The sequence below is a fragment of the Ambystoma mexicanum genome, chromosome 11 (assembly GCF_040938575.1).
Source record: "Ambystoma mexicanum isolate Mex_15411 chromosome 11, UKY_AmexF1_1, whole genome shotgun sequence".
In the NCBI taxonomy this organism is placed as follows: domain Eukaryota; kingdom Metazoa; phylum Chordata; class Amphibia; order Caudata; family Ambystomatidae; genus Ambystoma; species Ambystoma mexicanum.
The window spans coordinates 592,899,214-592,921,230 of NC_090934.1; the positions used below are offsets into that span (position 1 = coordinate 592,899,214).

At 45.4% G+C, this 22,017-nt stretch overlaps 1 protein-coding gene across 4 annotated transcripts in view; it reads right to left on the reverse strand.

Moving 5' to 3' along the window:
• Positions 1-22,017, reverse strand: part of TPCN2 (two pore segment channel 2) — a 675,604-nt gene that overhangs the window by 223,272 nt on the left and 430,315 nt on the right. For all 4 annotated transcript variants that reach the window (XM_069623451.1, XM_069623453.1, XM_069623452.1 and 1 more), the window contains exon 14: positions 6,003-6,122. In XM_069623451.1, the coding sequence (XP_069479552.1) occupies positions 6,003-6,122 (120 nt within the window). The remainder of the gene's footprint in view (positions 1-6,002; positions 6,123-22,017) is intronic.

Here is a 22,017-nt window from a genome sequence, read left to right on the forward strand (position 1 = left end):
ACTATAGTCCTCTGCTGCTTTTAATTCCTTTAAAGGGTACAATACTATCTACGATCTTAATCTCGGATGGAGTAAGAGGAGCCGAGGGATGAATGACCTCCCCTTTATGCTGATCAAGCATCCACTCCTCCTGTACTGGATCTTCCTTCTCCTCTTGGTACATTTTCAAAAGTTCTAAAACTGCCAGTGTTTTCTCTAATTTCATCCGTGTGTACGCAACGTGCACATATGTTGTCATGTGTTGTAGTACTGCTTTTGACAATGATTCCCCTTGTGGCCATGACATGAACATTGCATCAGCTGTGCCCTTTACCAATTTTACACTGTGCCGTTTGAGCTTAGGTACATGTCTTGGTAATGTTTTACAAAGGTGCATAAGAAGAGTGTGCCCCATAATAACGAGTTGCAATTGATGGTCAATACTTATCAGATCGTTAAGAAACCTCTATCTATTTCAAAGCTTATCGCTTCAACACTTTTAATCTTATAACAATAAATATGAGCAAGCACAATCAATCGCTGCAAAATCATCTTTTGCTTCAACAACCTATCTGTCTCCTGATTGGCACCCATCGTTTTCTACACTTTTACTTAAAACATTGCTTCCAACCTTCACAGCTTATTGCTTTGAGACTTCATACATCAAATAATGCCTAAAACAACAACCCAATGCATATCAACTTTGGTGATCACCTTCCCTTGTCCCTATAATTATTTATAGTAAGAGGTATTCTCTCCTCGCCTCCAATTATATTACCCTGTGCGGGCATTAAGACGTCACCTTGCTGTCGTGACTCTATGGATTCTTTCTCTTAATATTCTTACTGGAATGTGAGACTTCTTCTATCTCCCTTGAAATGGGATTCGTAAGGCGTTCCTCTATCCACACAAAATTTCCTGTTACCCAAAAAATATCACAATCCCACCCCTTTATATTGACATTTCTTTTATTCTACATACATCCGTTAATCAACTCGTGGCCCCTTGTGTCAACTCCTCCTTCAATCCGACCACTTCACCTTCTATCCGCAGAGCGCTCGTGGAAACCGAGCAGGGATTTCTTCAAAGGGGGGCCTGCCCACCGTCTCGATTCTTATTACAAGTTTATTTCTTTCGGCCGCTCTCCACAGAAAACTCCACAATCTTCCAGCTAATGGAGGAGAATGCCCGATCGTCCAAAACTCTGAAGTCAACAAAGTTTAGATCTGAAACCGTCCGCGCTGCTACCACGTGAGTTTATGGCCCTTGGAACGTGCCTATGGTAAAGGATGGATTACACCAGAATAATTCTGTGTCCAAATAACCGGACAAACTCATTACGATGGCAAGTCACTGTTTTATTAGCAAATATCTAAAACAGGGAGGTTACAATGAACATCAATGGACGTACGTTCAGTCTCTCAATGATTTCCACAAAAAAATACACGTCATATGCTTCATTATGCATCAGAGTGACGTCATACTATGTGGCAATAGTGAAAAACCTATCAAGGGTCGGGATTGGTTAAGGGAAACATCTAGACATACAATCATATAGGAGCTAGGATTGTTATTGGCTGACAGATATCAGGTGGACAATTTATGCCTACCACTTCATACTTGTAATTTCAGAAACACTAGTTACATCGTGTTTCATTGGTCTAAGCTATAAGGTCCTTCATTATACAGACTAATACAATTGGTTGGGACGCTTGTGCCATTTCTGGAACATTCGGTGCTTTTAGCAGCACATAAGCCAGGACCCAGGTGCAGGGAGATAGGACATGAAGATAACTCACCACCCAATTAGCCCAACCTCTCTCATCACCCATGCCTTCTGCCATGAAATGGTCTTTGTACTTGGCCTTGCTGAGTATTCTCGTCCTGAGAATGCACGGGAGTGAGCGCACTCGCTATCGTGTCTGGAACTACAGTTCGAACTCCATTTACATCCTTGGCTCATGTGACAAGAGACCACTATTTGGTCCATTCTGCAGCTTTTAAATGCTTTAAATGAATTAAAACTTGCCAATGTTTGTGTTCTTTCTTGCACCTTAATGTGAGAGGATTCATCCTCTGCACACTCATTCTCTGCAGAGTAGATAGCTGACCTCGATTTCTAGGATCTTGACTCCAGGCCAGACATCCTTGCCATGCAGCTTCAGTAGCCTGTTTATTCTACTGCAACACAGCTTTTCATTCCCCTTCCATAGTTTTTGGCTTACTATTTCATGATACCAATGTCTAGTTTCTATACAATAGCGGCTTTACCTGCTTTCTATTCAATACTCATAGCAAGCCTATACAGTGACTTGATCTATCTTGCGTTGCAGCCTCTGTACATTTATTGAACTTCTGTTTTCTGCAGCACTTTGTTAACGTGTAATCTTTGTCTTTTCCACTTTGATAGTTCACTTGATGCTTTAATTCGTTGCTCTATAGGATCCATAGATCATCTTCATTCAGTATCTCGGGATGTTGTGCACACTTCCTTATGATGTCATTAGTTTATTTTCTTAGCTTTTTCTCATATTTCTTCAGGGAGTTCCTCCTGTAGGTTATCATCAACTCGAGGGTACATTCGATAGGGTGGTCTCAATGGATATCCCCTTCCAAATACTCGCTGTAGTATTGGTACGATAGCCGGTGTCAGGCAAGACACTGTCTCATGTCTCCAATACAAAGGAGGTAGGGGGTGGGATCTCCTGCAAATGTAAACATCTACTCTTCTACACAAAGGTGACATTTCCAGGGGATGGGCCTGTGACTTTGGGAAATGGGTTCAGTTAGTGAGCCTTGCTGAGAGTATGGGTTGGGGAGTGGGGTGCTTTAACGGCTAGCATGTGGAGCTTAAATTGGGTCTTAAATAATTCCAGCAGTCTGGTTTTAAGGTCTAGAGGGAGTGTTTTAGTGGAAGGGGTAAAGAATAGAGAAGGAGGGGAAATGGGAGGTGGGACAAAGGGGGCTGTGGACAGAAAGTTTGTGGAGTAGGGGATCTCATAGCTTTGAGATGGAGGGTAGAGATCAATTTTATTTGAAAGATGGGGGGTGCAAGACCATGGATATATTTGTAGACTAGGTGTAGTAATTGGAAGAGAGGTTATGCATGGAGAGCAGTCCTGCATGAGTGAGAAGGAGATTTGTAGGTTATTGTAGGTTACAGAAGGTGTAACATTTAGAACGTGATTCATGGGAAAGTAGTAGTAAAGGGGGACGCCGAGGAATAAACTAAGACCGTGACAGAGTTTGCCTATCACAAGGAAGAGTTTCGGCTGCGAGTTGGGTTCGGAATTTCCCAAATTGAGGAGTTTAAGTTAGGAAGCAGTGGCCATTGTCATGATGAACTGTTGGAATCTCAGTTAGCTATGAAAGAGGGCCCCAAGGTTACAGGCCTTTAATTATGTGATGTGGAGGTCAATAGGGAAAGAGAACCTACTCTAGGGGCCAGATGTTTTGGACTCCGGCCTCCATGATCCCTCACCAAAGAATGTGCTGGCAAGGGCTGATGGGAGTTGTAGTCTAAAACATCTGGAGGGTATGCAAACCCCTTACCTGTCCTACATACACTTGGTATTTTTATTTATTCTATTCTTTCATTAAGACCCAGCACCCATGGCTGCACCCTTTTTCAAGTAAAGAATTAAAATCGCTGCACTAGTAATTGTGTAGTCCTAAAGCACATAACATGCGTGCAAAAGCTTAGACCAAACACCTTGTATAGCTGTGGACTAAGTGCCACCTTAGGTTTGTCAATGAGTGTCCACCTTGCAGGACCGCAGATGTTTGAAATGTGCAAAATCTTGGGCAAATGTAGGGCAGTTTTGAAGCTAGCACCACACAGAGTGGAGAGCTGTTAGCGGTTAATTTGCTTTTAGGCCCATCAGAGTTGAGAAAAAAGAAATTCATGGTAAGTAGATTGCCATGTTTTAAATGTCAATGAGAAGTACTCTTATAGCAATAGTAAGGATCATTGTGAATGCAGCATTACAGTAGTGAGTAGCCTATATTCCTTGTATGTGCATCAGGCTGTGTTCAGAGTCGGTTTGTCCGCCTCGTTTCTAATTTGGAGACTTTTCCAAGTTTTTAACAATTATTGGTCCACATACAAATACCAAAGTCACAAGCGTTCGAATATTACCTTTGGCTTCTGATCACTTTGTGCTCGGCAGTCTATTTACAATACTATGGCACACACTTCACTCCCAACATGACGGCCAATTCACAGCTTGGGCATTGGGTACGATCTTTCAAGTGTCTAGAGCCCAGTAATGTACATACTCGTTTCGTGGGTTGCCCAAATCATTCATTTCTGGGATTTTGCCAGTGGATCAGAACAGAGCTTTTCTTTTATTTTGTAGCAACTTGTAGGAATTAATATCCTTGAAAAACAGTACATGACGTTAGAGATTACAAACACAGTAGCTGTGTGAGTGTCACAAACGTTAGCAACATGGTTGGTTTTATTTTTCATGTAGCAATATATCCACCTAATTGATATATATATATATATATATATGTATATATATATAAATAAATATATATATATATATATATATATTTTGGTTCAGTGTCTACTATGGTGAGGCTTTTCAATAGTCTGAAGGCACCAATGTTAATTAAGAATCATCTTCCCAAATATCTTACCCATTGATTACACACAACAATTTGTGTGGGTAAGTGCATTAATGAATTTTTGCATATCTCAAACTACACATGAACAGGAAGATTTGGTGTCTTCCCGTGTGTTTTTTACTCTTCCATCTCACCACTGTTAGGTTTAAACAGTGCTTTCATGTTTTATCAGGACCTGGTTTGATAATTGATACTGGTTGGTGGCTACCACTTTCTCAATTAGCTTCATTCACACCTATGACTATTTATTGTTATTGAGGGTCACAGGGTGAGGTAAGATCGGTAACTATTTGGATCAGGGGTGTTGCTAGGTCTGGAAAATACCTAGGGCTATGCTGATGTCGGAACAGTCAGGACTGGGGGCTAGCTAGCCTTTTGGCTGTAGCTCCTGAGATTCTATCCAGGGCTACAACCAAAAGACATGGGGATATAGCCCCCTTAGCCCCCCCCCCCCCCAGCAACGCCTCTGATTTTCTGATTTTGATGTTTTCCCCCTTTTCAATTGTATATTTAAATTTGATTCAAGTTGCTTCCCTTATACATACTATGTTTAACTTGTTGTTTGTAGGTACCTTGCACCATACTCTAATGTTATCCCCTGAAGAAAACCCCATCACCAGCATAGGGGATTAAAACATGAGGGCACTTTGGAGTGTCATCATTCAGTCTACAAAGAGTCTACACTGGTAGACACATAGCCACAGGAACATTCATATGATATGTAAATATATGACAGTTTAGTTGTTTTGATGGTGCTAGTTTGTTTTGTGTTGAACACTACTCTACTTCTATACCAAAGTAATTATATGTACTAGGTAACTTTTATATGTTGTGACATACATTGAGTAATCATTTTTGCAGTATTTTTATTTTTCTCATTGTTTTTCATTAAATGTACATTTTAATCCAGTTGTACTGTTATTAACAACTGCTTTTAGTGTCTTAAGGTGGATTTGTTTTCCCTACACGCCCCTGGAGGGGATTGGTCCCCACACATGCACAGTGGTCATTTTTGGATTAAACAAATAAAATGCATTAGACCCATATGTAACATTATTGAATTCTCAAACCCCCAAGAATAAACAATAGTTTTGTTTATTTATTTGCAGAGTGCGCCAAGCCCTGAGGCATACCCCATTTCCTACATCATGGCTTCCAAACCATGCTAAGACAGTGAGAAACTGTAAAGACAACAGCTGGTTCAGCCTAATCTTCTCTCTGAAAGGCACACTGGCCTATATTGCCAACACACATCACATTACTGAGGCTAAAGATTGTCACTGTACAGAGGATATGCCACAATAGGTGGGAAGCATGCAAGAAAAAGTATAAAGACAAGAAACTGGGTTGTCCTACAGGCTGCAGTGTTAGCCACCAATCTAAATACTCACACATATTGAAATTAAGTTGGCGAATGCAACGAGGTTCCCCAAATAGTCAAAGTAACAGTGGCTACAAGCAGACTGCACCTTTTGCAGGAACACAGATTGGTACACTGGCCTAGGTGGATGCTGAAATGAAAAATGAAAAGAATGTGTTAACTACTGGATCAAAGTGGCATGTCATAAAACAAACAATATCACATAAGGGTCATTAGAAAAGACAAGGTAGCACAGGTTTTGTTTTGCTGTAATGGTATTAAAGCACACAGTTCCTTACATTAATATTCAGTGGGCACTCAATAGAGTTGCAGATTATCTGCCTTGTCCCAAAGATATTAAATGGGAGCAATATTGTCCCACTAATGCAGTGTTAAGGAGGCAAGTAAACACCTGTATACACTTTTTATTCTACAAATGCTCATCTGAAATAAGAAGACTTCAAACCCTGCACAACATAGTTACAAGAGGAGGGATATAAGGCGAGATCTCTGCATAGGGCTGCTTTGATTTAAACATGCTGTGACATGACGGCCCTGCCTTGTTCTGGGGACCCAAGGTGGTGACTCAGAGGACAGGGTGCCATCCCCAACCAAAGGACCTTTGACCCGGGGAGGATCTCCTGATACACACCACCAGGGGCCCACTCACATGGCAGGGAACAATCCTAGTGGTCTATGAAAGAGCAATCTTGGTGCCCTGGATGTTCCTCCCTCCCTCCAAACAACCACGAGGAGCCTGGCGTCCTCTCCAGCACCTTCACTGTGCAGAAGCTGGGCAAGGTGAGTGTCCCCCAGAATCCTGCCCCAGATGCCCCCCAACTACCTTAAATGCTGTAAAAAGTGTTTAAAAACAGCATTTCTCCTGCGCACTCGGCGCTCCAGTCCCCTTCCTCCTCCCCCTCCTTCCCCCCCTCCTTCCCCGGCCTTCCCCGGCCTTCCCTGGCCCAATCCCGCCTCCCAACCCGCCCCTCGCCCCCTGATTGGTCCACGGGCCAAATGGAAACAACCACGAGGAGCCTGGCGTCCTCGCCGGCACCTTCATTGTTCACAAGCTGGGCAAGGTGAGTGTCCCCCAGAATCCTGCCCCTGATGCCCCCCAACTACCTTAAACGCTGTAAAAAGTGTTTAAAAACAGCATTTCTCCTGCGCACTCGGCGCCCCAGTCCCCTTCCTCCTCCTCCTCCTCCTTCTCCTTCCCCCTCCTTCCCCCTCCTTCCCCGGCCTTCCCCGGCCCAATCCCGCCTCCCAACCCGCCCCTCGCCCCCTGATTGGTCCACGGGCCACATATCACAAACCCTCCCAGGGCAGCCCTCTGCCTGGCAGCCCCCTGCGGCGAAGGGCCACCAAGGCCAAGGGCGGCTCCTACAATGGCGGCTCCAGAGAGTGTCTGCAGGTGTCAGCAGGGGAAGCCAATGAAGCAATGAAGCCACCAGACACCGACAAAACTGTAAGTGTTGGCATGGGTGGGGAGTAGAGCAATTACTCTACTCCAGAAAGCCCCTGCCACTCTAACTTACCTTTCAATGGCCGGCAGTATTATGTTAACCAGTACCATACCCCGAGAGAACCAGAAAGATTAGTCTGCGCCAAATCTAGACAGTAATGTGATTGTTAGCATATGTGATCCTTAGCATGCACCACACACGGAATTCTGAACATGAACTTACTTGTCAATTTTAGCTAGTACCACACATGTAGGGAACGGAACTTTAGCCTGCGTCGGATCTAGATAAAAATCTTTATTCTTAACATGCACCACACTTAGAATTCTGAACCCTAGCTGGCGTCGCATCTAGATAGAAATGTGATTGTTAGCATGTGCCTCACTCAAGATTCTTAACTCTACCTTGTGTCACATCTAGATAGAATTGTTATTCTTAACATGCACCACACTTAGAACTCTGAACCCTAGCTTGCATTGCATCTAGACAGAAATGTGATTGTCAGCATATGCCACACCTAGATGAATCCTCAAGTTTAGTCTGCGCCAAATCTAGACAGAACTGTGATTGTTAGCATGTGCCACACTTAGATGGAATTCTTAAGTTAGTTTACGCCAAATCTAGACAGAAATTTGACTGTTAGCATATGCCACACTTAGATGGCATTTCTCAAGTTTAGTCTTCGCCGAATCGAGGCAGAAATATGACTGTTAGCATATGCCACACCTAGATGGAATTTCAGAAATGTGATTGTTAGCATATGTGACTCTTAGCATGCACCACACTTAGAATTATGAACCTAGCATGCGTCAGATCTAGATAGAAATGTGACTGTTAGCATGTGCCTCACTCAGGTTTCTTAACCTTAGCCTGCGTCGCATCTAGATAGAAATCTTTATTCTTGGCGTGCACCACACTTAGGGTTCTGGGCCCTGGCTGGCGTCGCGTCTCGGTGGAAGTGTGATTGTTGGCATGTGCAACACATAGGATTCTTAACTTTGGCTCGCCCCGCATCTAGATGGAGATGTGATTGTTGGCATGTGCCACACTTCGAGGGAATTCTCAAGTTTCGTCTGCGCTAATAGCGGGCCCTGGCTGAATGTAGAAGTGTGCCTAATATCCTCTCTGGGTAAAGTTGAATTTGGAAGTGCGCCTTATAGCGTGCCCAACTTGAATCTAGAACTCTGCCTAATAGCCTCTCTGTGTAGAGTTGACTTTAGAAGTGCACCTAATAGCGTGCCCTGGATAAATTTCGAAGTGTGCCGAATATCCTCTGCGTGTAAAGTTGCATTTAGAAGTGTGCCTAGTAGCGTGCCCGGTGAATTTAGAAGCGTGCCAAATAGCGTGCCCTGGTCGAATCTAGAAGTGTGCCTGATAGCATGCCCTGGTTGAATTTAGAAGTGTGCCTAAGTATCCTCTGTGTCCCTAATAGCGTGCCTTGTGAAAATTGAATTTAGAAGCGTGCCCAATAACCGCTCATTGAACGTTGTATTTAGAAATGCGCCCAATAGCCTCCTGTGAAAATCAAATTTAGAAGTGTGCCCAATAGCCCCTCTGTGTAACACCTCTGTGCAAAGTTGAATTTAGAAGTGTGCCCAATACCATCCCTGTGAAAGTTGAATCTAGAAGTATGACCAATAGCCTCTCTGTGAAAGCTGAATTCAAAGTCTGACCAATGGCTTCTCTGTCGAAAGTTGAATTCAGATGTGCATTTAGAAGTCGAATTTAGAAGTGCGCCCCATAGACTCTCTGTGAGAGTCGATATTGGAAGTGCATTAGTAGTTGAATTTTTGAAGTGTGCCCAATAGCTTCCAGGCGAAAGTTGGATTTAGAAGCGTACTTAGAAGTTGAATTTAGAAGTGTGCCCAATAACCTCTCTGTGAAAGTTGCATTTAAAAGTGTGCCCAATAGCCTCTCTGTGAAAGTTGCATTTAGAAGTGTGCCCAATAGCCTCTGTGAAAGCTGAACTTAGAAGTGTGCCCAATAACTCCTGTGAAAGTTGCATTTAGAAGTGTGCCCAATAGCCTCTCGGTGAAAAGTTGCATTTAGAAGTGTGCCCAATAACTTCTGTGAAAGTTGAATTTAGAAGTGTGCCCAATAGCCTCTCGGTGAAAAGTAAGTGTGCCCAATAGCCTATCTGTGAAAAGTTGAATTTAGAAGTGTGCCCAATAGCCTCTATGAAAGTTTCATATCTCACCAACACGCTTACTCTCTCCTTACATCACCACTCAACTAGAACACAGAGATACTATGACACCATTCGGTATAACTGTTCTCATATCAACATCCGCCGCTCACTCCACATTACTCTAAGTAATCACTGCTGGTTACACACCCCCCAGCGAGGCGTTCTCAGGCCTAACGCAGCCACATCCGATCTGGATAAATCCTGCCAGAACTAACACATACTCCTGACCTCCCAACCATCACACCTACCGCTAGAAAGCAGCTATTACACGGATACTGCACAAGCTGTACACATACCCGGTGCTCACACGCACCTTTTGACTCTCTTGACTCTCTCTACTGATATGAACTTCGGTTCCCAAGGGCGTTCAACCTACCAGCGCCTTCAGACCATACCAATGGTATATAAGGCGCTATATAAATGCAAAATAACATAACAAAAATAACAAATATAGAAGCTGTAGGAACGAGACTCCAATGTGAAAAAAACAGCTCCAACCGAAAGTAAATGCACTTTGTCAGAAAAGCGTGTTTATTGCATGCCGTTGGCCCAAAGGAGGTAGGCAGCCTCTTGAAACTGAAAACTAAGAGTTCCTTCCAGTGCTCAACAGCATTGCAGCTTTTATACACATTTGAACAATTTACATAATCACATATGGGATACATTACTCACTGTAATCGTATTTCTGATGCTTGTATCTGCTTAGATTCACATGCTGTGCATAGGCCGACATTTAGTGGAAGCTGCAGAATCTTACAGTTTGTTTTTTGAAACTCGAAAATGGGCATCGACACAGGGCGTGCCAGTAATACTATCCCTAGTGTGACGTCCACTCTACCCATGATCCCTCACGCGTCTAGGACCTTCAGATTGTATTTTTTCTGACATGAGGTAGCATGAGGAGTAGCGCGAGTACAGATAATCCAAGCAGATAGATAGAAAGATAAGACTACAAGCATCCATGCGCCTTCTCTCAGAGAGGTCGCATGTGAATCTAAGCACATACAAGCATCAGAAATACGATTACGGTGAGTAATGTATCCCTTCTGAGGCTTGTGGAATCTGCCTGGATCACATGCTGTGCATAGATTAGCGAGCAGTGTTAGAAGAAGGAGGTGGGATGTGAGAAGGGTCATGAGCAAATAAATGTCTTAGAACCGCTTATCCCACTTGAGTTTCTGTCTTGGAATGGGTGTCAATGCAGTAGTGGTGAGTAAAAGTGTGAATAGAGCTCAAAGTAGCTGCTTTGCAAATGGTGTCAAGGGGTAATGCCTCTTGTAGAGTGGGCTCTTGGCGTGAAAGGCAGAGTTTTTTCATTAAGGGAGTAACACAGCTGGACACAGTTAACAATCCACTTAGAGATGGCACCGTTAGAGACGCGATCTCCCTCTCTGCCTGTAGCTACGAAGACAAACAGCTGGTCTGTTTTTCTTAGCGGTCTGGTCTTGTTTACATAGTAGAGGATCGCCCTATGCACATCTAGGATGTGTAGTTTCACCTCAGCCGAGCTTTGTGGGTCTTGGAAGAAAGCCGGAAGCTCGATTGACTGGTTCACATGGAATTTAGAAATAAACTTAGGCGAGAACCTAGGGTGTGTACATAAAAGCAGTTTATCTTTATGAACTGTAAAGAATGGATCCTGCACTGACAGAGCCTGAATTTCACTGACCCTTCTTATAGACGCAATTGCTACTAAGAAGGCCGTTTTATAAGTCAGGTGTTTGAGACTGCTTTTATGCATGGGCTCTAATGAGTTTAGATAGCACCACGTTAAGGTCCCATCCTGGTGGTGGGTTTGAAATAGGAGGGTGAAGTCTCTTTACTCCTTCCATGAAAGCTTTAACCACTGGTATCTTCCACCACAACACTTTGTTATGGGACGTGGTGTATGCTGACAGTGCTGCCAGGTGTACCTTCAGTGAGTTAAATACCAGTCCTGCATCCAGCAGGTGGAGCATGTATGTGACAATTGTGGAAGGAGTGCAATCAACCAGGTTGATTTGCTTATACTGGCACCAGATAACGAATCCTTTCCATTTGTCAAAGTAGCAGTGCCTCGTGTTTGGCTTCTTAGATTCTTTTAGGATGTCCATACATCTCTGCGGTAATTTGAGATGTCCGAACTCTATGACCTCAGGAGCCATGCTGCCAGGTTCATTGAGTTGGGTTGAGGATGCACTGTTTGACCTTGGTGCTGGGACAGTAGGTTGTACCAGCCCGGGAGTTTGATGGGTTTGCACACCGCTAGTCTGCGTAAGTGTGGGAACCACGGTTGTCTCGCCCACATGGCAGCAACTAGGACGAGCGTTATCGATTCTCTGTTCATCTTGTTGACCACCTTCCTGGTGAGTGCTGTTGGTGGAAAAGCGTACGCAAACATCCCTGACCAGTTCATCCACAGAGCGTTCCCCTGGGAGTCTGGCTGGGGGAACCTGGATGCAAATCCTGGGCACTGTGTTTTCGCTTGCGGCAAATAGGTCTATAGTGGGGAAACCCCACTGAGAGAAGATATCTTCTACGATTTCTCTGTGTAGACACCATTCGTGTTCCTCTGGGAGGGGATCCCTGCTCAAAGCATCCACCAGAGAATTGAGATCCCCTGGAACATGTTGAGATGACAGGAAGATGTTCCGTCGGAGTGCCCACATCCAAATTTTCTGGGCAAGCTTGGACCGATTTGGCGAACGAGTCCCTCCTTGCTTGTTCAGGTAAAACATGGCTGTAGTGCTGTCCGTTCGGATCTGCACTGATAGATTCAACAGGTAGGGTCTCGAACGCTTGAAGCCCTCTGAATACTGCCAGAAGCTCTAGCAGGTTGATATGATTCTTGGCCACAGAGTGAGACCAGAGACCCTGAGCTGTGTGGTGGAGATGGTGAGCTCCCCACCCTGTCAGGCATGCATCGGTTGTGACTACCGCCTGTATCTCGGGATCGTAAAAGGGTTTCCCCTTGGGCAGATTTTCTCTTGTCCACCAGTGAAGGCTTTGTACAAGTGTTGACGAAATGACCACTAGATCGTCCCACTGACCACTTGCCTGAGACCACTGTTTCGCCAACCATTCCTGCATGGGACGCATGCGCAGGCGCGCGTGGGGGACCAGGTAAATACATGACGCCATCATGCCCAGCAAACGCATTGCTTTGCGTACCGTTATCTGGCGACCGGTCTGATATTGCGGAATTTGCAGCAGTATATTCCGAATTCTTTCCTCTGATGGAAAGGTTAACCCCTCTTGCGTGTCTAGGATAGCTCCTAGGAACTGTTTGGAGGTGCTTGGCACCAGACTTGACTTCTCGTTTACTGAGAAACCTAATTCGAAGAGGAGGTCGATCGTTCTTTGAATGTTTGTTCTGCAAATTACTGGGGTCTCCCCCGTGATGAGCCAGTCGTCCAAGTAAGGGTACACCAGGATTGCCTCCCTGCGTAGGTGTGCTGCCGCCACCGCCAGTACCTTGGTGAATACCCTTGGAGCCGAAGCTATCCCGAAGGGCAGTACCTTGAACTGGTAGCGCCGACTGTCCACCTTGAAGCGCAAGTACTTTCTGTGCGCTGGGAAAATGGAAATATGAAAATAGGCATCTTTCATGTCCAATATTGCCATGTAATTCCCCCTTTTTTTAGGAGGGGGATTACCTCTTGGAGAGTAGTCATGCGAAATTTTTGGGGCTTGATATACTTGTTTGCAGGCCGTAAGTCCAATACTGGGCGCATTATCAAATCTTTTTTTGGCACAAGGAAATAAGTTGAATAGATACCCTTGTTTACCTGGTGTCCCAGGACGAGTTCTATCGCGTCCTTTGCTAGAAGATTGACGATCTCCTTGAGGAGGATCTTCTGGTGGTCCAAAGAATGTATTTTTTGTCATGGAGGGTGGTTTCGGGGACGCTCTAACAGTTCGATGCAGTATCCTGCGGACACTGTGGGCAGCACCCATCTGTCTGATGTGATCCCTTCCCAAGCTTGGGTGAAGTTGGAAATGCGTCCCACTACTGGGGATGCGTGAGAAGGGACCCTGAACGGAGCGTCACTGTTTTGGTGGAGGCGTGCCGCCGCCTCTACTGGGGCTGCCTCTACCTTTACAACGTCCTCTCTTGTTACCCCTGCCATAACCCTGGGTAGACTGCTGGTTGTTATTGTTCCATGGTGTACCCTGCCCCTGGGAATAGTTTGATCCTCTCTGGGAATTTTGTCCGCATGGGTGACGAAAATTGCCATTCCCCCTTTGGTTTGGGGGTTTATTGGTTAGTTGGCCTAGGGATTTGAGCGTCTCATACTCGTCCTTGGCATTTTTCAGCGCGTCCTCGACCGCCTTTCCAAACAATAGATCCGGCTCAACCGGTTTATCTATTAATGATGCTTGGGTTTCGGGTTTGAATCCAGATTGCCGCAACCAAGCATGCCTTTTGATAACAGTACTTTCTGCTATCAATCTGCCGGCGTTATCTGCGGCATCAAAGGTTGCTTTTAAAATGCAACCACACACGGCTCTTCCCTCTGCGGAAACTCGTGCCAATTGGCTTTTTAAGGGTTCTGGGGTGGAATCTATGAGTGCCGCGACTTCTTCCTACTGGTGGCAGTTGTAACTCACCAGCAGGGTGGTGGAGTTGGCAATCCTTGCCTGGTAGGCGGAAGTGGAGGCTACCTTCCTGCCCAAGCCATAAATCTTCTTGCTCTCCTTATCGGGAGGAGCTTCGGACGATGACAAGGGTGTTCCCACCCTCTTACGGGTGTTTGTAACTACCAGGGAGTCCGGTTTCAGATGCCCCCTTATGTACAGTGGGTCTGATTGGGCTGCCCTGAAAAGCTTCTCAATTCTGGGGTTTACTGCGCTAATGAGATTGGGATTAACAAGGGAAGGGTCTATTCTTCTTTGGATTGACTTAAGGATAGGGATGGACTGGTCAACAGGTCTCCTTTCTCCCACTAACTCCTCGGCAAAGTCCCTCTCTTCTTGAGCACCTTGGGTGTCAATGTGGAAGTGTTCTGCCACTCTGGACAGAACTTCATTCAAGAGAGGCTGGTTGTTGACAGGGGAGTCGGTAACCGGGGTTCTTTATCTACCGGGGAATCTACCCTGTAGGTTTCTGGTTGGTCCTCATCATCCCCATAGTAGCCCGTCCCAGTTTGTTCTTTCAACATGCCCAAATCTGGATCCTCACAAAAGGATGGATCTCCCTGGTATAGAGAATAGGGCTGTATACAGAAGGGGTCTGAAAACTGAGTTGGTGCTTCAACCCTTTTTACTTGGGGGTATTGGATCCTTAGAGCCTGAGGGTGCTGACCCGTCGGGGGTATAAGAGAGAAAGTGTTCGGGGTTCTTGGCGTAGAAATCTGCCAATGATGACATCCTTGACATGACTGTCTATTTCATCACTAGACCATTCTCTTGAACTGGGAATGATTTTTTCTCGGAGGGCTTTCCCCGTTTTATCTTGACTAGACCTACTGGTTTGAGCAGGGGTCTTTGGGATAGTAGAATGTTTCTGAGGAGTGGAAGGAGGCTGGGACTGCTTCCTCGGTTGTTTTCCCCCTTCCCCGTGGGTGGAAGAGTATTTACCCTGTTTTTTCGCCCCTTGGGAGCCTTCCGACGCCTGGCGCCGAGGTTCGGGGGTAGTGTCCCTATCTCTCGAGCGTGGAGGTTGGGACTCGGGGACAGCCGTTACGCGGCCTGCTGACGCCGACTCCTGGAGTGCGGTCTGGGGATAGAGGTCGGCTTCGTCTTCCGATGATCGAACCTCCATTACCTTGTGGAGCGAGGCACTCTTGGCAACAGTGGATGGTTGCCTGGAGTCATGCGGCGATCTAGATCGAGAATGCCAAGAGGACACCGATTCGGACCGTTCTCCATGTGCCTCTTTCCAAGTACTCGAGGTGCGCGTTGAGTCTCGGTTCGACTTCATGTGTTTTGTGGAAGTCTGTGGGTAGCGCTTGTGTCGCCGTCCGAAAGCACGGCGTCGCTGCCATCGCTGAAGGCGCCCTCCGCTGCCATGGCCTCTTGACGCCTGGCGTGGTGGGCCCAACGCTTGATCAAACGGTCCTTTAGTGTTTTCGGTTTGAACCTACTACACGCTCTGCAGTTCACCTCGGGGTGGTCCCTCGGCAAGCAGAGATTGCAAGTGGCGTGTCCGTCAAACAAGGGTACTTGCGGTTGCACTTGGGGCAAAATTGGAAAGGGGTACCCTCCATACGCACCTTCTGGCAGCGGGCTAATAAGTGTAGGAATATATAAGAATGTACCTATATACCAAAGAGTGTAGAGTATGTCCACCCCCCACTCTCCCTACTTGCAGGGCCGAGGCCAGAGGCCTTCCGAGGCCCAAATCCGTTGTGCAGCTCTCGACGGTCGATTCTTTCTCCGGGCCGGCGTCAAGTGTGGAATTTCAGTGACTCGACGTTGGGGTGGAGAAATCGGGAAGTAACAATATTTTTGCAAAAGTATGGCTAAGGCCAGGGAACTCTGCAGAATGCTTCCGACCAGTATGGCGGAAAAAAACAATCTGAGGGTCCTAGACGCGTGAGGGATCATGGGTACAGTGGACGTCACACTAGGGATAGTATTACTGGAACGCCCTGTGTCGACAACCATTTTCGAGTTTCGAAAAACAAACTAGATGTTGGCCTATGCACAGCATGTGATCTAAGCAGATTCCACAAGCCTCAGAAATTCTGTTCCAAATTCATCCCTCAAAATCCCATTGCCTAATTCTGTACAAGGAAACCCAATACCCCCCCAAGTTCTCAAACCACATGGACACATTGACAAAACACAATCCCCTTCCCCACCTGCTTCCATAATAAGTCATGACATGCTAAACATAATCTCCTTAATATCTAAAAACAATCCGATGTATGACTTGTCCCATTTGGTAGGAAACCTTTAACCCAGTACGTGATGTGTAAGGCTTTTACAAGCAACACTTCAAATAAGAGGAGGTAAGAACACAAACATGTTTTTGATCATGCAATAACATTTTATCATTCCAGACACAATGATGCCCCATGTTTACTCCTTTTGCATTGCTTCACGTAACTTCAGTTGAGACTACATCTCACATCATACAGCCTCCAGCACACAGCCTGCTTATTTTCCTAAGAGCCCAAATGAAACCCATAAAACACTGGCAAACTCTGCCCTCCAGCAACCCTTCCATGTGTTTTATTAACTAACCCCAATTCGACTGAGCATTTGGCCAGACTTAACAAGACTCTGTGCTCCCAGGAAGATTGGTTCCCCATAGCCACAAACCCATCTAGATGTAAACCCACGACCCAATGGCACTTAAGTTAATCTTCATTAACCATTTGATGCTATCGCCAGCTGCCCAAATGTGGTTTGCTTCATTCCTCCTTCCTTGACCTGGTCTTTCAACCCTTCAGGCCATGCAAACTTCACCTCCACAAACCAAACTGAGGGAACGGTGATCTGCGATATTTCCATGTACTCACAACAAACCCCATATTCTTCTAATATCCCAGAACATATCTCCCATCTAAATCATTATCAAATCCCACATCTACATAGTTCAGGACTACTGCACCCCTCGCAGTGGCTTCACCCTTGCTGACTTCTCTTTCTCGCATTCATAAAGCTCCTCGCTACCCACTCTAAGCAAAATGTGTTGTACATTGTATAACTACATTGTGTCCCAATGACTTCTATTATGTTGCTACGTGATGTAAATCTAAAATGTATCCAAACTAAACAAAGTAAAACTTACAGTAACATTCATCCCAATCCATTCACCTACACTGAACACATGTTAAATTGCAACATCGTGTCAACATTGCATCCAACAGTCACACCGTAGTCCTAATATGGCGTGCGCAATGTGAACCTCTCACCTACGTTGGGACATTAAACGTGCATCCCAACATTCCCCCCTGTAGTTAATACATGAACTAATACATTTAATTCTCGCTCTTTAATAAAATCTTCAGGAACCCAAACCCTATAAACATCCTGCATGCTCTTCCCACTTCGGGCATACTCCTCCGGCATACAGGACAAAAACAACCACCCATCATTGCTTCCGCAATCTACCAAACGCTCCACATAATGATAATAATTTAGCATTTATATACCGATATGAACCCTCAGGCATCAAAGCGCTGCTTAATTTTACCTATGATGTGTGGTGCTCATTTATCGACCTCGGAAGGATGAAAGGCTGAGTTTGGCCCTGCTGGGATTCAAACCTGCGTCAGCAGGCCCTGCACAGATGTCAAAGCGAGCGCTCTACTCGCTGTGATATCTGACCGGCTACATAGTTACCTAAATCCACTGGAGGACACAAAACAGTACCTGGAGGCCCAATTAACCCTGGATTCATTCTTAACTCAGTCTGTGTGCCCATGCGATTAGAGATGGAAGAGGCCCTACCCACAAACGGAGTAACGGACATCATCGCAGCTGTTGTATGTATCTTGGCAAAACAGCAAGAGCACCTGACAGGAACCAAAAACTATAAGCAAAAAGACGAGAATAAGCATCAGTATCTTCACTGTTATGCTCATACAAGAGGGCACCCAGGAGAATAAGGAGTCTATCCAAGTATCGTCTTCAATCCCAGCCTTCTTCTCTATGGCCATTCAAAGTTTGTCTAGTGCTCCACTTGTTTGGGACAGGGTTCTATTATCCAAATCATTGGGAGGCGAGTATGTGTAAAACATGCTCCCTATTTTGTGACACACGCCACCGTCCATTGCTGTCAGAAGGTGAAGAGCATAGCGGTTCTTCATTCTCCTAATACGTAAAGCTCCAATTTCTTCCTTTATAGAATGGGAATTCTGAGTGGTGCACGAAAAGGAGCAACTCATACCTGGTGACCAGCGGACATTTAGCATTGGTGATGGCCTGGGCACCAGGGGCCCTGAGGGATGCGAAGACCATTTTGGCTCTGCTGCAGAGCCGGAACCTATCTGGAATGTTCTTTAATGCATCTGAAGGAGTTGACGACAGATAGTTGCTTCACTGATTCTCAAAAGTTCAATTCTCTCATATCCATTCAGAATCTTAAGTCATTCACATTCAATGAAAAAATATGCAAGGAGACAAAAAAGGCACAGAGGTGGCTTGAGGCAATGTACTTGAGACTGTCAAATGGGCTTCAAGAACTGCCATGATTGGGGAGTGTAGTGTAACAATACTGCACACTCCATGCCAAGCTGGAGGAAATTGAAGATATTTAAAAGGCAAGACCAGTAAAAATCAAGCAGTGCAAATGTCCCTCCTGCAAGATCAGTGATACGAAGGACTCGACTACAGGTCGTGTCATGCCGACAGGCACAGTGCCATCACCCTTGAGAAAAACATGCAACTAACTGGATCTTAACAGTTTTCTCTGGCCTCTTTAGCCACGTAACACATTTCACATACAGATTCGATGTCTCAGTACAATCGTCATTAATCTGTGCCACTTTGGGTGTGCCCCCTCATTCCTTCCGTCCTGCAACTCATTACCCCCTGCTCACATCGATGTGAAAAAATAGAACCTTCGATTTTCAATTGTGCTCTCCAGTTGCATCTTACATTTTTGTGCCCCTTTTCTTTCTTCGCACACTCATCTTTTTCAACAGATATGATCAATGCCCCGACCGACAGTCCTTTAAAATGCTGTCATATTCTGCATATGCCTAGGTGCACAAACACTGCTATTTTGGGGACACTTCCCTTGGAATAAACATTCTGGGAATGCCAGATGCATGGGGGATACGAGAGCAATTATAACAAGAATCTGCAGACCTCTCTCTCTGCACCCTTCTCATATGACTATACCACATTATCTGCGGCAAAGCCATACACAACCAAAGTGCTATCCAGACCCACCCCTACATCTTCTATAATTAAATCATGATCAATCTCACTTTTAGGCCTGGGCATTAACATTTCATATAACCCTACAAGAGCAGACACATTATCAACATTTACATTACTCATCACACCTTAACAAGGAGAGAAGAAAAAAATTGAGAAACAAAAAATATACATCCTAGCACTCATGTTTTCCCACTATCTCTGCAATATTCACAAAAGAGTCACTGTCTGTCATTCACACAGAAGCCCTAATTGGAATGAGCTACACCTTCCATGGCATACTTAACTTAAGTATTTACCGACAGCATACTTCACTTAAGTATTTATCGACTGATCTCCCTTGGTGCTTTGTTCTTATGTGGGTGGCGGAGTGCTGGTATCCTTCTGGACATCGGACAGGTGTATCCAGCATTTGTTTCCCTCCACATTCACAGCGCTGCGAGTTGCATAGACAAACCTGTAAGGGCTATGGAAGAGTCGATCGTGATGCTCCTTCCCCAGCTGGTTTCTGGGGTAAAATAGATCCAGGGGGAAGGAAATACACCCAATTGTTGTTCAAATCGAAACAGCTTAGCTAGACTGTTCTTTAATAGGCCATTCCTGCGCTCCGGTTGGCTTGTGGACGATACACCAAACACAACCTGGGCTTTATGTCCAATAGAATAGTAATTTCTGCAAACAGCTCATTTAAAAAGGGGGTCCCATTATTAGATTTCAGGACCTCACATATTCCCCACCTTGGAAATACCTGCTGCACTAAGCATGTATCTGCTAATTTTGCATCAGCATGTGCACAGGGCCAAGCCTCAAGCCATCAGGAAAATAGACAAACTATAACAATAAAATGACGAATATTACACCCATTTATCATGGCCACGTAGTCAATATGAAGTTCTCTAAAAGGCCTAGAGGGTTGGGGAAATATCCCCTTCAAGGTTCTCAACGTGTTTCCAGTGTTTAACTGATGACATGAGTAAGAAAGGCATGGTATCAAAGTAAAACGAAAAGGTGATGGCAGGAAGGTTTTGAATAAATCATAACCACGGGCACAGCTCTGGGCAACCCTCCATACCATTGTGTTTCAGCCTGCCAAGCCATTACAGAAGTTGAAATTGAAATCAGGCTTGGTCGCACCCCAAAAGGGGCAGTCCAGCCCGAACTGCTAGGTCACATCCCTTCTGCACGAGACCACAAGCATCCCCAGACATGTTTCAGCTTTGTTGGGCATCATCAGTGAGGAGTAGCTTGGGTCTCTAGGCCGGCAGACTCGGGAGCCACGTCTGGACATACCCGTCCCACTCGGGGTGACTTTAACAAAAAGGAAAAGGTGATGGTGCAGAAGGCATGTGACCTAGCAGTTCGGGCTAGGTCACATCCGTGCCTAAGGTGTTGGGATATGTAAAGTATACAGCTCTGGTGTTAGTCCGTTATTGCTCACGATTAACTATCTGTGAGAAAGTGTTTGTGTCAGAAAAGGGGGGTGGAAGGGTTGAGCTTAAAGGTATCCTACCTGGTAGGATGGGAAAACGGTGTTATAGGAAAGGGAATACTCCATCTCAACCTTCAGTGTCCAACTTTGTAGGGAACTCATGGTGGCAACAAACAAAGTAAGTCAGACATAGGTGATCACAGTTCAAGGGTGTTTATTAAACAATGAAATTCTGTAGGCAGGTTGGAAAATGCCCAATCTAAATCTAAGATGGGAGCAAGCGGCAACCATCAAATGAAAAATAAGGAAGTCCTAGTTGGGGCGTGTCAAGCAAAAGGGCCTATACTAAGAAACCTATTGCCAAACCTTACACCTACTACAAAAAAGGGGTGTTGGATAGTTCTCAAGAAAAGAAAGAAGTGTTCTCAAATAAAATGTCAGTGTGCGGTAGTCTGGGTCTCCCTTAGCCACGTTTTGAGCACAGGTACGATGGGTGCTTGGGGCATAGTAAAGTGTTGGGCTTCTCCAGCACGAGACAACAGTTCCAATGGCAGTTCTCAGGACCGTCGATGGCCAAGTCTTGTTTCCTTTGAAAGTCTCTTGCCTTCGGGGACTGACGTGCTCAAACAACAAAAACAAAAGTTCATATAACAAAGGAAGTTCTTTAGGGTAATAATGGTTCATCCCCTGGCTCCCCTTCTTCTGGGCGCTGACCCTTAATTGTTAACCACCGTTCACGTAGGGTGATTGCTTCAGCCATGGGTCCCCCTCTTTTGGGCGCCGACCCTTCTAAATTCTTAGCCACTGTTCTTGTAGGGTGGTAGCTTCACCCCTCATGTATCGTATACCACAAATTATGCGTCAGTTCTTTTCTCTATGAACTTTGGATGATAGCTTCACCTCTGTATCTCCCTCGGTCGGGCTCGGACCCTTCTCATCAGGCATCCCTCCTCCAGGTTCACTCTTGCCGTCTCTTTACTTTTACTTCTGGCTTTTACTTTCACCAATCTTCAGGGTGACAACTTTTCACCCTTGATCCCGGGAGGATAGCTTAAGGGCAACATGCTCGCCTTGGAAGCAAGATGACACAGAGCAACACAGGTTCGATACCCGGGTCCGTGCCTAGAAACCTCTGGGTATTAAGCGCGTT